General features: G+C 34.1%; 1 protein-coding gene across 9 annotated transcripts in view; it reads right to left on the minus strand.

Annotated features, from left to right (window-relative positions):
- The window catches only part of PTBP2 (polypyrimidine tract binding protein 2), a 49,146-nt gene that overhangs the window by 15,648 nt on the left and 16,572 nt on the right, over positions 1–16,926 (minus strand). For 4 of the 9 annotated variants that reach the window (XM_027651592.1, XM_027651588.1, XM_027651585.1 and 1 more), the window contains 5 exons: positions 8,208–8,380; positions 7,633–7,776; positions 5,048–5,062; positions 3,914–4,078; positions 3,727–3,837 (listed from right to left, as the gene is read on the minus strand). In XM_027651592.1, the coding sequence (XP_027507393.1) occupies positions 3,727–3,837; positions 3,914–4,078; positions 5,048–5,062; positions 7,633–7,776; positions 8,208–8,339 (567 nt within the window). In that variant the 5' untranslated portion in view covers positions 8,340–8,380. Of the gene's footprint in view, positions 1–3,726; positions 3,838–3,913; positions 4,079–5,047; positions 5,063–7,632; positions 7,777–8,207; positions 8,399–16,926 lie in introns of all 9 variants that reach the window. The other 5 variants (XM_027651590.1, XM_027651589.1, XM_027651586.1 and 2 more) reach the window with 2 other exon arrangements.

The raw sequence follows: 16,926 nt of genomic DNA on the forward strand, positions 1-16,926 counted from the left end.
AATTAATTTATTTTGAGACAAGTGTCTTGAATACAACAAGTTTCTGTGGCTAAAAAGTCTGTGTAAAATCATTCCATTCTCAAAAATTATGTGCAGTTCTTTGACTGAAGGACCTGTTGCTGCACTTCCTGGGCTTTCTGATACAGCACTCCAGCACTCTTCTGATTACCTGAATGCTACTTATCATTTTTGAGCACAAATTATGCTCCTTAGGATTAAAGATGTCCAAAAATGCTTAATACAATAATAGCAGATAATAGCCCTGAAGTTAAGTACCTGATCTAGAGGTGTCCATTCTTCGATTCTGCATAGATTTTAGGGCAATGTAGCCTAGCAGAGATCTTTTGCATATCAGTGCAGAGCTACTCTGAAGCTGTAAGTCAAAACAACTGGAAAGATGACATCTTGAATGTACAGTCAAACCTCACTGGAATCTCTGCAGAGGTACTCAATCACCTATGGGTCAAGTAAGGTTCAACTGGCTAACTATAACAGAAACTCTCAATTAGACTAGTGATATTTTTAACCTGTGTTGGGTTAAGATGACTGTCATGCACTATGTATGAGTCTCAGTTAATCATCTACAGATGAGGCATTAATAACTGTTAATATCCATGCTTTGGCAAGAAGACTTTCAGTACACTTACACAAAGGCATCAGCTATTTTTAATGCTACAATATCTCCTTACACATACAGACATCTCCAGGACAAAACCTTCTTCATTAGGAGAAACAGCAGTCCAGTGTGCTCTACTGTTGCACATTATGAGTTCCTTCTCCAACCCTGGCTAAACTGCTGCATTACACCTGAAGTTCGCAGTCTTCACCCTTACCTGCCAGTATAATGAACCCATAATGATCCAATCTGAGGGTGACGATGAAAAATGTATCAGTGTAAGCACTATCTACTTTTACAGGAAATGAGTTTCTCACAAAACAAGTGGAGCAGGAATGCAATTTTTCACTAGTTGCTCATTCAAATAGCAAAAGACATCCTACAGGGCTAGAGGTTTCGTACTGTACATTCTTGTAAGTGTCACTATCTTCTCAGAACCTTCAAATGCATAGCATCTCTCCTTGGTACTTACATCACTTGAGTTTTTCAAATTGCTCTTTAACTTCCTTAATAAGTCTTCAATTTCTATTAAGGCCACATTCTGATTTCCTGTGAAGAGTGCCAGCGGAAAATTAAATTTCCCCATTATCTTCTATAGTCAAAATGGATGGAAAACAAATTGAAAACTTTTTTACTCTTATACCATGCTTTTAATTTTGAATTCCATGCAACTTAGGTGTAGCTGCCATATCCTCTTGCTTTTACTTTTACTGTATTTCCAGACATATTTAAACTGAAGTCCTATCCTCTGACTGCTTCTTTCCTTTACGTATTTTTTTCTGGTGGCACTTCACATTTTATCACAGTAGCTCAAACATAAGAACTGTATTTATTTTACTCTAGGGTGAGGGCAGTGGGGAAATCAGACCTTCCTTCAAATTTAGCATCCTTCAATAACTGCAGTTGGTATCACTCTTAGCATTTTGTCTATTTATGTACAGATGGTTAAAATATGAACCTATAAACGCAAGACCATTTCAATTTGTCACTAAGGCTCTAAGATCACTCTGACAAGGACTGTACATGCAGAATTTACTTATTCAATGAAGTTTAGTCATTCACACGTGAGCTACCACTAGTCAACAGGTACCCTAATCAAAACATGCAAAACTGGAGAAACAAATACATGCTTTTTCTTTTTTAATTATGACCAATACAGTATCCCACGAGCTAGTATCAGTTTGCCAGAAGTCAACAACAGCAAGAGATTCTTAGGCTCCTTTCATACTTTTACATACCTCACTCTTTAGTTATTTGTCACTTTTTAATAATATATTCCTAGAATTATACTGATAATTTTCAAATCACTGCAGTCCATTCCACAGACGTCATGTTTCCATTAAGTCTTCTGATAATATATGTAAGACTCAAAAAACAAAGTCAAAAGACTTATCATTTGATGTCACATTTTGCATCAAAAATGTACTTTAAAAGCAGCAATAACATCTACGACTGAAAATTACCTTTCCAAACATGAACCAAAATTGAATTACAACCTTCTGCAACAAACACATTTAGCAGCCAACTGTTTATTGAATATTTCAAATATGAATCTAAATGTCTAGAATTGATTTCTACAGCATTTGTTAGGTTCTGTACTACTACATTTAGCTTCTGTACTACTATTCTAAACCTACTTAAAACCTGCAAGATGTATTCCACCCATACAAATTCTTACGTAGCACAGAGACAAATCTGCATCTCCCTCTACTCTGAGGCACAATCTACTATTTGATATTACTTCAATTCTGAAAAGGACATCCCTAATTTAAATTGTGCTCCAAATCTACAAGTATTTCCAGACGGCTTTTCAGGAGTAGATTATGCTAAAACAGATCACCATAATCAAGCTGCAAATCATCTTGTCTCTTCTCTCTTCTTCTGTTTTCCTCAATAGCATGAAAACTTACACTCTGTTTTTTGAAAATGTCTCATTTTTTGGGATTCTCTGTCCTGACCAGCTCACAGTTTTTTACTTAATGTCCAGTATTTCATTTGGTGATAAGGACAAAAATTACCATCCTCCACCACTTAATGAAATCTTTATTTCAATATAGTCCTTACCCTTTACAACAGAAAATTAAGTCCATTTTTGTCTTTCCTCTACTAAGAGATATTAATTGCTAACTTAGCCTGAGGCGTGAGCTTTTCGCTTTCGTGAAATTCTCAGCTATCCTGTCATCTATGGGCAATAAGCACTTTCTATGCTGCCAAGCAAAATTTAACCAGCACATCAATTTTAATCAGCCTTCCTCAAACACAGACTGCATGTGAAGGTTTGAAAATATAAATTCATTCCACTTATCTCTTGAAAGTTATCATAATAATAAAAATCTAGCCTTCACCTTTGGTTTGACTTTCCTATTGCCACAAATGTGAACATTGAATTAATTCAAACATCTGGTCTAGATGACACGCTGTTGATCTTTGTCATAATTAATCCATAGGCTCTCTCCTGCCATAATGAGTAAAACCAGTTACCTGTTCTTACCTCTCCTACAGGATAGGAGAATTTCCTATAAAACAAAAGCAAGATCCTGCTCATCCGTCACTGCCGCAAAGCTTCTTCACAGTCTGGTCACAGGTAAAACTGCACTCACTCTTCGGGGTATTTACGGTTATAACGGAGTCTAGATTATTTTTTTAGGATACTATAACTAAATACTTTCACAAACCTATAACTAATCCACAAAGCACATCTTTGTTTTGATGCTTAGAAGGTATCTAATAACAACCCAATGGGCTTACTAAAATTTCCTGCTTAGAGTGAATTAATTATGCATCACCATTAAATCCCACATTTTTACTTCCGGTTTTCACAATTGCAGTCTTGCAAGTTATTTCATCTCTGTGCAGTCTTATTATAATATTTGTTCATGTAGATGTATAAAATACTTCAGACACAGTATCTGTAAATAAACTACTGTGTGAAAACTGATTTCACACAATGTAACAACATTATATAATAACTCCCAATTATTTTTTAATCTCAAAAAATTGATGCAAGTGGTGGAGGTGTATAGTGTATAACACGTTATTCTGTTAGATTAACATTTTACAAATGCTTAGAGTACAGGACTAGTTCCAGACTTAAAGAGAACTATACTTACTTGTTTTGCTTGCTGTGCGTTTACTGGATCACCAAACTGCAGTAAAGCTTGAAACTGGTTATTCTTTGTGAATGTGATTATCTTCAACACAGCACCAAATTTAGAGAATATCTGCCAAAAACATCACAGAGTTTTACACATGCATTCCTATCAATCACAGCTTAAGTTAAAATGAAATTTGACTTACCTGATGAAGAACATCCAGGGTTACCGGATAGTACATATTGTCAATAATTATTCTAAGTACTGGACTCTGCGCTGGAGTCACTGCACTCTCACTAACAGTGGTCCCACTAATGGGAGCATTTGTTGCCTGCACAGCCGTCACTGCCTGAAGAACAGCTTGGGCCCGCTTTAAAAAAAAAAAAAAAAAAGACAGAAGAGAGATTAATATTTCAAGATAATAGCTTGAAATTAATTCGTAATATTAATATAGTTAACTCCAGAAACATAAAATACTCCACTTATTTAAAACTCAGAGCTACAGACATAACACAACGTAAGTGCAATGCAGTCTGACTCTGTGAGAAGAGACAACAAAAATGAAAACATCAATTAATCCTTATGTCACAGTAAGGAGGGGCTTCAAATGGCACCAATATCAGTCTTTCTAGTAGCAAGCTTATTGTTCTACTAGTAAGGATAAAGCAAGTGAGGATTTTGTAGGTTTCAAGACTCTTTCCTTTAAAGGAAATAAAACCAAATAAACCCACAAACCAACAAACAAAAAACCCCAACCCTACAAAAACCAGAAGTATCTTATTTTTCAAAAGACTGTATCACAGTTAACATTTTACTGCCATTTTAATTATGTAGAAGTTCTGATAGAAAAGGAAAATGCTAAACTAAACTTCCAAACTTCTGTTTTAAGACAATTAAATAATACACAAGATTGACAAATGTCAGAAAGTAGTATCCAAGAGGTAAACAAACTGGTGTCTGTTATCCACCCTCTTTTGTAAAAAGAAAAACAAAATCCTCTCCATGTGTGGGGATTTTTTGGTTTTTAAACACAAGCAGGATTTTAGAAATTCAAAGGTAACCACAGGATGATATCACATGAACACACATCTATGTAACTACTTCCACTGCCAAAGCTGACAGTATCAGAAAGATTAGATGTCTTTTTCTGAGAAAGAAAAAGTGCAGAAAAAAAGGTTCCATTTAATACTTTCATTACAGTAGCCTTATGAAGCAAAACAATACAAAACAAGAGAGACAAGTGAGCATGCCAGGTAAAAATAATAACCACCATATTAACGCATACTGCATATTTTAAAGGTATTAGAGCTACTACACATTTTCATGTCTCACAACTTACATGATACTCCTCATACTGAAACGAATCAATGAATAAGGAAAGTGGGGGGGAAGGAAAAAAAGAAGACCTAGTGAACACCAGTTGGGAAAACAAACTTTACCTCTACATTTAACATTAATTACTGTAACTCTGCGAAAACATCTTTTGATAACAACAGTTCTTTTCCCTAACATATGAAACACTCAACTTTCAAGTTGGTCAGATATTTGGCTGAGCTGCATAATTACTTCCTATTCTTCCTATAAGCACAGAAGCACATATGAGATAAAATACAGTCATAAAATGACTAGAAAAGTTTAGACTGTATAACCCAAGGAACTAAAACTTGTGAAGTCAATTTTAACATAAGACTAACTTGTTAGCACTGTCTATGCTTATACACTACATTTCATTCCACTAGAATCAATGTGAATACATGAAGGAATAGAGGACTTAGCAGTGGTAAATGATGAGTGTTTTGTCAAACAAGTTAAAAATAACAACAAAAATAACATTATATATAAATAGTCGATTTGAAGACATACAAGTAACATGCAAAGCTTTTTTTTTTAATTTTTGCAAAACTTAAATTTTCAAAGATCGGATATACCACTGAAAGTATAGCATTTATTTCTAAATGTTGCAATGACTACGCAGAAGGACTAAACCCATGCATTTATGACAGGAGGATGATTAAAGAGATCTACAGGTACAGAGGTCATTCTACTCTCAATTCTCCTGAGTCTAGAAACTGCACAAAATAAAGTAAGAGATATTTGTTTTATATCTGAGTTTAAATGCTCTTCTTGGTGTTTTGATGTCTCATTTTCATAGAATTACAAACTGAAATGAAAACTTCAATGGTCTCTTTTGAATCTGTTTATTCAGAACCAACTCATTCTGAGCATATAAGTAAAAATAATCTCCAAAGCTACAATTACTGAGAAGTTCAGAAAAGCTCAGTTCAATGGAACCTCTCCAGCCAAGGTTTGGCTGTCTAAAGTACCCCTTGGTTAAACAGGGGTTTTTTTCTATCTTCTTTATAAACAACATACTTGCACCTTTCTCCAGTTTTTTTATCCTATCTTTCCAGTTACACATACTAACATTCTGACTTCTTCACATCTTCCTGGCTTGAACAACCAGAAAAAGACAACTTCAAAATGAATCTGAGTTGATGAGAAAGCCTTCAAATATAGATTAAAAATTTTAAGTTTTGAGTATCCAAAAGAATACCAGATTACACAAATAATACCTGCACCATCTTTATTTTTTCTTACAGAAAAAAGAATATCCAACCATCTTATACTTTATAGAATGCCTCATGAGATACTAGAATACTTACTGCCAAGTACTTATTTATATCATTTAGTTCTAAATTAAACTTAAAGTTCCCAAAGACTTGGAATATATGTTAAGACTGGGTATTAATATGTATGGTGGCATAAAAGCTGTTGAACAGTCAGCACATCCTATAGGTTGGAAAGGTGAATATGTGAAGTACGAAACCAATGTCAGGAGAGAAACCAGAGGACAATGTAAGAACATTGCTTAGGGAATATGTCCATCCACTGTATGTGCAGACAGAATTCATCCTCTACTCCACTTTTTCAAAAGTAAATAAAAGTATTTATTTTTCTTTGTAACTGACAACTGCTGGGTTGGGGAGTCTCAATTTTTAAAAAGCACTTTTAGCAGATAATCAAAAGATTCTAAGGAACAAGAAAGTTTAGAAAGATCAACAGGAAAATCAACACTACACTTGATGTGAAACAAAAGGTCTTTCAACAGATTACCCTGAAATTGTTTTCAAAGGCAACAGCTATAACTGTACTATTTAGGTGTCCTAAGAGAAGACACAATTAACAGAAACTGTAACTTGGCGCTTACACTGTTTTTATATCATCAAAAAGGCAACACAAAAAATTAATCTTAAAATAACTATCTGATTTGTGGTAAGTTTAGTGCCTTTTATCCCTCTATAGTTTGTACGAAATGGTCACTATGTTACTTTTTCTAATTCTTATGTTCTACTAAAAACAGACATATGTATCTATATTTATTGTGAAATAGGTCCTGTAGAGGTAAGAGCAAACTGGTTTTTGTTATTAAGTACATATGTCTCTAGAGCAATCATTATGGTACTCTTCTCCAGGAACAGCACATCACATGAGCTGAGGTTACCAGTGCTACTGGAGTGATCATTAAAAGCACTGGAATGTAGGCATTGGCATTAGCCATTACCACTGGGGAAATTCAAATCAGCATTGGAATCTCACGTGTCAGAATTAAAAAGTTAATTTTATTATCCTACAGTCTCTAAACTAAGACAATAACTTTAAAGTTATTTAAAGGTAAAACAACCCCTCAGAATATTTTTACTTCAAGGAAAAATTAAAAAAATTCATCATAATGGAAAGATTACAGAGAAAGCAGAACCCCTTCAAGTGTCACAAAATGGAATGATCATAGTAAAGACTACAGCAGTGTTAGAATGTCAGCAAAACCAAATAATTTAAACATATGTCACATGAGCCAAGAACACATGCCATGCCTCATCCTCTACTGTGTGCGTTTTTTCTAATACTACTGAACAGTAAATGTACCTGGTTAAGTGTGTTATCAGTCTTTAGTTCTTTATGATTGGAATATTGGATATAAATAGGTTGGTTACGAAGATGAGGTGTCACAGCAGAGTAGTAATTAACCATAGTGATAGCTGCCTCTTCTGTAGCAAGTTCCAAAAATGCCTGTAATGAAAACAGTTAACTTTCAGTATTTACAAATCAGATAATATTCATATTAGCAGTATATTAAAAAAACACAGGGTTTGATAACACATTTTAACAAATATCAGTCTTCAGAAAATGTTATTCTCTATATACTAATTTATACAGAGAATTTATTTATTTCCTAAGCTACATGATCTCCAAAAATTCATCTGTGAAGACACAGGAATAAGTCCTTATCTTACAGTTAACTTTCTGCTTTAGTTAGCTGCCAATCATTTCCTGATTCACCCCAAAATTTACTAAAAGGCGGTGTAAGTTCATTAAAAAACTGAAAGGAACAAAAGCTCTTTTTTTTCTTTACTGCTTACTGTTATATGACTTATTTCAACAACATTTTAACAATACATTTTGAAATCAGACATATTAAAAAATGGAAAGCAACAAATTACCTGATTTTTCCCTTTCAGCATCAGGATGTTGGTTACTTTACCAAAGGGTAAACCTAAAGCAATAACTTCTGTTTCTGTCACTTCCCCAGGCAATTTCCTGATATGAAGAACACGAGAAGGAGCCCCATCCATTTTATCATCACCTTTGAATTTCTTGTTGTCATTACCATTAGCTGAAAGACATATTCAGACTGTATTTGAAAAGTTTACTGATATTATTAGTTATTTATTAAAAAACGCTTTCAATCATAAACATGAAGTTATAAGTAAGCCAGGTCTTTATTTGGTCTAAATAAAATTCAAGGGGTCAGAACAAATTCTGCAGAGATAAACACTAGTTTCATGAAAGGTGGACTGTGCGAGACTAACTTAGTAGCCCTCTGTAAAAACTCATTTTCCAAACAAGACAAAAACCACAGCAAAACCTTCACTTTAACTGAAGCAACTCATATAATACCATGTAAGAATATTAATCATGAACTCAAAAGGGCTCACATAAGAACTCTAAAGTACACTATAAAAAAAAAACAATTAGTGGTTACCCAGAATTTTTTTGAAAGACAAAAAATGGTGGTGAATAGCTGACAGAAGACAGGCTAAAGTGAAGTTTTTTTAAGAATGCTTTCACTAAGGAACTGGATAGAAAAAGTAGAAAAGTATCAAAGCAAGACAGTAAGCCATTATTAACACTGGGAAGGATCACACTGGAGAAAGGTGATGACTCAGAGGACTGACATCCCAAAAATCTGATGAAATCCACAATTTAAGGACAAACTAGAAAAATGCCCATTAAGAACTGCTAGCTTACTCATAGAAAAAGAAAAACCAATGAACCTGATGCTGCCAACACAGGTGGGGGCAGAAGAAGAGACGGACAAGATTTTCCTACCAGAATCAGGGAAGTATTAATAGCAGTGTACAAAGTACCAGACAGACATTATTTGGAATACTGTCCAGAATTCTTGCACAGAATTCCAGCAAAATTCCACCTTCAGTTCCTTTTTCTTGAACATATCTAATACCTAGCTAACCAGATGGATGGAAGAAGTCTTGCTTTTGAATGCAGGCCAGAAAAAAATTATTTGCTTTGGTTAAAAACATGCTAGTGGAGCAAGCATCAGAGAGTCAAGAGGTAAAGATCAGTGTCATAAGATATACAGATTTTAATGAATTAATCAATGCTGGAAATCAGCCACATTTAGATATGAGCAAAGCAAATGCAAAGACTTCCTTTTCTCTACTTTTGGACATAAAAAATGCAATATATTTAGATTTATCTAAATATATAAAAGTCAAGATATTCTCAGTTAAAAATATTATGCCTTAGAGGCAAGGTCATGCTTTAATTCCACACCCCCAACTCTGTATCACTACCCCCATCCCCCCCTCAAAAAAATTTCCACAACTGAGCTTTCTAAAGTTCTTGCACTAAACACTAAGCATTTTCCAACTTACTACAGCAGTAAAAAACAACAAAAACCCAGTGACATTTGGAACTGGTCGAAATTCAGCTATAGATATCTCCAACTGACAGTGCTAGAAGGGCTCAAATCCATGCAATAGTATGTATTTTATTTTGGTCTGCTGAACAGAAAGAAAAATTTTGATGGAACACAGGAGAGTAAAATCTCAAAAACACACACTGAACTAGGATCTCAAGTCTATCCTTAGTCTGCACAACACTCTAACTTGTATCATTTTGGAAAAAATGGTGAGATTGAGCTTCCAAGTAGCCAGATTTTAATTCTTCAAAATTATACAATACAATGCTTTGTCTCAAAGGGACAGGCAGTCAAAGTTTATGAAAATTACTTCTGTTTTTCACCTGAGGCTCATCATGCAACAGTCCTCCCTAGTCATCAATTTAAATTTCTATTAAAAAAAAAAGGAAGAAACAAGGTGAAGTGGGATAGGCTGGACAATGCACTGCCAACAAACTTGCAAAAAGTAGAAGAATTACAGTGATACTAAAACTGCATGTCCAATGCCCTTCATACTTAAGCTTTCTCATAATTTCAATTCATTACAAGTTTCAAAAATTAAATATGAAACATTAACAATGAGAAATGAGAAAACGAAAACAAAGTTTTTTAAATGAAAGCATTTCCTGAAACTGATTAAGAAACCTCTGGTTTTATTACACCACCAGAAAAATATACACCATGAAAGCTCAGATCACTGCTTAGAGAGTTGTTTTGTCTTTTGTGTGGTTTTAAACATACAACTGACATATTAACTTTTCCACAGCAAGAATAATTCCAAGAATTATTTTTTAAATGAAAGCTTTTATTTGAATTAGGTTTTAGGTAGTCCCACCATTTTTAGTAGAAGTATCACTGGCCAGTATATAAAGACTCATATATATGTATATGAAATGTTCCTTTAAGAATTATTTAACACAATGATTTAATAATTATTGTATTATCCAAATAGATTGATTTTCCATCTGTTAGCATTCCTATCTAATATTGGCATTTTACACTGTTAGTCAACTTTCGTTCCAGTAGGTTTAAAGTTTAAAATAAATATTTTGTTGTACTAAATATATATATATCTTTTCCTAAAGAGCAGTTAACAGCTTTAATTTAACTCATGTATACAAATCTCACACCATTTTATCTTTTAAACTACCTTAAACATCTACTAAACTATTCTTTAAACTTTTTTTACTTACTGTAAAAAAAAAGCTATGTAGAGAAATGCCTGCACAAAAGTGTCTATATGAAAAAGTACATAAATACATTAAAGTAGTATATACAAAAAGATACAGAATTAGGCACTAAGGAATGTGTGGCAATGAGATAAATGGGGTGTGGAAGGGAAAGGATGGGGGGACTGGCAACAAGCATTCTCTGTGCCATGTAATTGCCCAAAGATAATTTTCAGCAGTTGGGCAAGTAACCATGACAAAAGATCGTTATTACTTTTTGGCAGGAGCATATCTTGTACAATGAAAGCTGAACATGTGGGGAAAAAATGAAGCCCACCATCTTAAAGTAAAATTTATGCCAAATTTAACAGTGGATTTTGGAAGTTGGAAGAAATTAACGTATCAGTTGTTGAAAGCAAAGAGAAGGGGTACTTTTTCTACTTTTGATCATTCAGCATAGCCTAACACTAATTTACTGTTTCAGTAATGGCAGTAATAAAGTGTCATATCCTAAATACACATGCACATACACAAGTGATTTTTTCAAAACATTCGTGGAACAAATTTAATTTAGTTTTTAGAAGAGTTATTGAGAGCTTCTCGCACTGTATGAAACCTTTCTCCTTAACTGTAGTCTCTTATTTATCATTATAAATGGTAATTCTCAGCTGAAGATACATCATTAAACTGCACTTGGGAACAGAAAACCATGTTTCCAACATGGGAACACAACTTGTATAGAGCTGCTGAAAGGTGAATTCAAATACTGTTGAAACAAAAATTTCATTCTCTAGCAGTTATATTGGCATAATCAGCATCCATAAAGGTCAAAAAGTAAGTCAAGAGGAACAAGGTACCTGAGGAATAACATGGTCTTTTGGTAGAAATGGAGTCTATGGCTAAGCAAGCAACCCAAAAGATCCTTCCCTACTCAGCAGTTAAAACAAAATTGCTAAAAACTATGGGGAGGTCAAGGGATATTGTCAGGGGAAACCTCAAAAGCTGACTAATAACTACAGCTGAGAAACTGCTATTAAACTGGAAGTTTACTGGCAAGTAGTTATTTCATCATGTAGTTTGGCTTTCATCAGACTTGAATACCCTGATGCAAATCAAGCATCTTGTGCTAACATTTTAACAAATATAAAGGTGCACTGAAAAGGACCATGCTACAACATTTGGGGGACAAAAGTTTTAAAAAATCACAGTGGGAATGGCTAAAACACAGTGTTAGTATTAGTTCATTTACTAATCAAGTTACAGCCTTAAATATATAGTTTAAAAAAATATAATCAAAAAATCAGAACCATAACCCTGAATCATAGAAACATTTTGGTTAGAGAAGACCTTTAAGATCAAGTCCAACCACTAATCCTGCACTGCCGAGTTGCATTGAACCACATCCCCAAGCACCATATCTACATATCTTTTAAATACCTTCAGGGATGGTTATATTCAATTCAGACTACCAAAATCCCCTGTGTTCTGCATCTTTATACCTTTGTACTGATCAATTCCTCTTCAGCTCCCCACTAAGGAGAAGAAAAATTAGTTTTCAGATGTGTACTTCTACACAAAATCTTATCTCTACTAATGGCATTCAAAGCATTACTCTCCCATATAAATAGGATACTACAGTTTAAATATAATTGATATATAAGCCACATCCCTGCTGCACACAGTTCTTTCAATTCAGCATAAATCAACTCATTGAAATTGAATGCTTACGAGCTGACAAAGCCTATAAATGGCTACAATCTGAGCAACTTGGGTCCTAATTTTCAGTTAGAAACTCCTATTTTATTAAACACAGAAAAACCTATATAAAAAAGCAACAGAATGAACTGCAATATACACAAGGCATATTTTAAGTCCAAGTCATTCATTCAAGCTATGAAGATTCAATGCTCCCAAGCAGTTTTTGCAGAAAAACTGATCTTCAAGTTCAGCATAGCTGCTACCAAAGACCGAACAGTTTACTTCCCGATGACAACTATTTTTGAAAAAATATTTTTCATAAAATTTCATCCTAGAGGAGTTTCTCTGCACACTTTTTTTTTATATGTTGAGAAATACACAAATAACACCTAAAAGTTCTGAGATCTTTATTTTAGGTACTTTATTTTAGGCCTTCTTGGAACACTTTAGTTTGTTGTCCAGTACAATCAGTTTGTATGTAGTAAAGACAAGAAGCTTACTAACAGCAGTATTCATTACTGATGCTAATGTAGAAAGTACTTCTTGTTTCACCTTGGTTAAATATATGAAATTTAATGTTATCAGCAAGTAGAACAACATAGGACACATATCAAGATAGGAAATAAGTAAGTAACAGAAAGGCAGTGGAATTATGAAGATATCTAGTTTACAGTTGTGGATTATGACCACACAGAAATATTAAATGTTGCACTGGCTACCGAACACAATCATCTGCCTGAAACAACCAGCTATGGAAACTGTAGATAATTACAAATTGAGAGGGTATAACAGAGATCATGTGGTTTCATTTCTGGAAGGTTCTTTCCTTAAATATATGTACCCGGCCCTGATGTAAGTGATAGAATGTAGGAAAAGGAGACCTGTTGTCTGACCCAGTAACAAACTTCTCCACAAGTGCCAACAGGTTCCCAAACCAAAAAAAATAGGATCTTTGTTTTAATACACAAATCTTCAAAAGTTCAAATTAAAGATAAAATCTGGAATTTAAAATGCTTGAAAGAACAAAAAAGGAGATACCACGCTCAAAAACAAGAATATGAACTTGTCTGAAGTCTGCATTTGTTAATCTTAAAATTAGAGATTACATGGTCATTGTTAATTATGCTTTGGTTGGTGGGGGTTTTTTGTTGTTTACCATGGACGTGGGTCATGTGCAAATGAAAATCGTGACCAATCAACTAGCTTTAGTACAAAGAATATTGCTTAACAGGAGTATGAGCTTAAAGAAGTAAACAAGGTGAAGCAATTAAGAAATGTAACTACACAGCTTTTATCTGGCACATCTGAACATAGGCTGCACCCCTATTTCAAAATCCACTGAGCACTGTTTTCTAAGTAACGATGATAACACATTTACAATATGATATAGTGGCTGTTCAATGTTGCACAGCCTAAAATTAATACACTTCAATTTAGCCCTTAAAAATATATAAAGATACTACAGCTAGAGTAAAATCCAATTGAAGTGGAACAACAATGAATTACCATGGCATAGTGATGCAGACAGAAATTACCTAAATTAATAATAATAGCCACATTTAATTTCTCTCATCCTGAGGTTTTTTTATTTTTGTAAGTTTCTTAATTTACAAAAAGATCATATTGTTCAGACATTCAGAGCATTAAAATGTAGCTCATCCACGTGCATATCTGCAGAAAAATGTGAATTATACTATATTATTAAATTATTATACTTTCCCATCACATGTGATGTACTTCTTCAAATCTTTCCAATTATTATTAACTGTAATCAATTTACAAACTTCAGAAGTAAATTATCTATGTTTAGGCATCATTAATGTTAACTAATAACCAATTTTACTTAATGTGCTATCAAAAAATGGCACATCTATGTTTATTCCCCAAGTTAAACACAGCGCTTGAAATATTATTAGCTTGTATGCCTCAGTGTTAAGTATTCTGTTAATACAATGAATTACCTACTGAAGTCACTGCTAACATTTCCTGCTAATTAAGTAAAAACAAGATCAAGATTAATAGTATCATTTAAAGCTCCAGCAGTTTGGTGAGCTCCAGTTGCAAAAGGATTTTTGGAATGTTTCTACCGATTTACCTTAAACACACAAACGTGAACAATGAAATTGGTGGCAGCTGTAACAAGAAAACCTGGCAATTTCTCTGTTTCAATCCCTTGTCTTTGACAAGCCAATTTTCACAGAACTGTCATTAACATCTTTTACTTTTTATCTACATCCCTTAAAAATGTTACATTTACAGTTCATGGCACGAGCAGCTTCATACAGGTAACTATTCCTAGAACTTCCATTAAGCACTACTCCATCTGAACAGCAAAAGCCTCACAAGTTCAGCATAAAAGCAACCCATTACAGAGGAAACACCTTTCCTAGTTCTTAAAGAGAAGGGGACTTTTTTCTTCAATTTAAAAGCTGCAGAATAAACAACTGCACTTATGTATTTACTAAACATAAGCACTGAAAGGTAAAAAAGTTATTTATGTACAAGCATTTACAATGTGCATTACTAATGTCTTCAAAAACATCCAGAGTCAAAAATATTTTTTAAATATCCTGGTTTCAGCTCTGGTTTCTCAGAATCCTGTTACCAAATCATTTTAGTTTATCCAAACAGCCTTTCCAGTCATTGTGCACCAACATGAAAAAAATTAACTCACAGATCTTTATGACAAGGTTATGCTCTACAAAGAGGTCAGAATCAAGCAAGATTAGGATGGAAAATGCAAATAAACTTTAAAAATATTTTTCAGAAAAGCTAAAGGAAAACACTAGTAGTAGTTCAAGCAGTAGCAGAAGGCCTGTAGTTCCGACAGTACAACTTCAACATATTAGTGTCACCTAGTGTCAAAAAGGTCAGAAACTTAAACATTTAACATAAAAAAAGAACTTCTTAGAAAAGCTTAGATATTTGTTGACCTGGAACTTTACAGGCTGTCTTCCCTTGCTACAAATTCTAATCTAGTAGATAGGATCCTTCCCTCAGTGTTTACAGATTGCTGTTCTGCCATACTATTCAAACTAGTTCAGGAAAAAAAATAAATCTTGTATATTTAAATACAAATGCTTATCTAAAATTCCACAATTCCACAACGACAGGAATCAAATTATGTTCAGGAGATACAACGATTCTGAATTAAGTGATAGAAGAACTCACACAGGAGTCACGCTCATCGCAGTCTAACTTTCTTTTAAGGTTGCTCTATGCAAAAGACACAGAAGGTACCTAAGACAGTAACTTCACTTGTAGTCAATGTTAATACAACACATTGTCAATCTCCTCTTACCTGTACAGTCTTGAAGGTGGATACTGATGACACAACTGCTTAGGAAATGCCCAAGGATCGGGCCTTGGATTTTGAGCCATGCCCGACACAGGAGGCTTTTCCTTAATTTCATATTGTTTATAAAATTACAAGTGGTTCAAATAATCAATAAGAATGCAAATGAAATGTTTGCCCACCAATTTCACATATTTCTTTCACAAAAAAATATGACAGGATTCATACGTAATACTCTCTATAGGGCAGAGAAACCATTCCTCTCGTGCCTTTCACTAAGAAAAAATTAGAGTAAGAGTATTCATAAAAGCATTAAAGTACTACAGTATTCTGACTGAATGGCAGCTGAATACAAAAAACCACTACCATGATAAAAGGGTAGGAACTTGGTTTTTAAAAACTCATCTTCAGTCTCACCCATAATGACACAGCCCTCAGTTCCACCAAAAACACACACTTCCATAAAAAGTTACATTTGTTTTAAAACTTGTACATTTTGATTTAGGTTAATGTTTCTACAGCACAGATTTAGAAAGAAATGAGGCTGTGATTGACAAGGTTTTGCTCTAAGTTCAGGCCTGCTAGGGCACTACTAGTGACAACTGGTTTTTTGATTGTGTATACTTTTACCAATGAGGCTCAGAGGATTACAAACTGTCTCTTTCTTCTGTTGATCTCTGTATCTGCTTGAAAAAATATCATGGGATCACATGCTGGAAATATCAAGGTCAAAACCAGAATAGGTTTCTATATATGCCAGAAAACAATGGCCAGGTCGGATAAAATCATGACACTTCCCAACTCTAAGAATGAAAGGGCATTAGCCCTAAAAGGTATATCAGTTTTAAGAGCTACAGAATAGGCCGATTTCTACAATGTGTCTCATTTACACAGAACTTAATAAGTGATCACAGATCTCTTAAGCCCTAGAAAATCTGAGAAAGATTCCTCACTACTATGCCTTGGTTACAGCAAAATAAACTCTATTCACAGAAGTTTTAAATTCTTCTAAAGAGAACAGTAATAGCAGAACTGAAGCAAAAGGAGGACATCAATTCAGACATAAAAGAACATTT

Source organism: Corapipo altera, unplaced genomic scaffold (assembly GCF_003945725.1).
Source record: "Corapipo altera isolate COAL_440 unplaced genomic scaffold, ASM394572v1 57, whole genome shotgun sequence".
Classification (NCBI taxonomy): Eukaryota; Metazoa; Chordata; class Aves; order Passeriformes; family Pipridae; genus Corapipo; species Corapipo altera.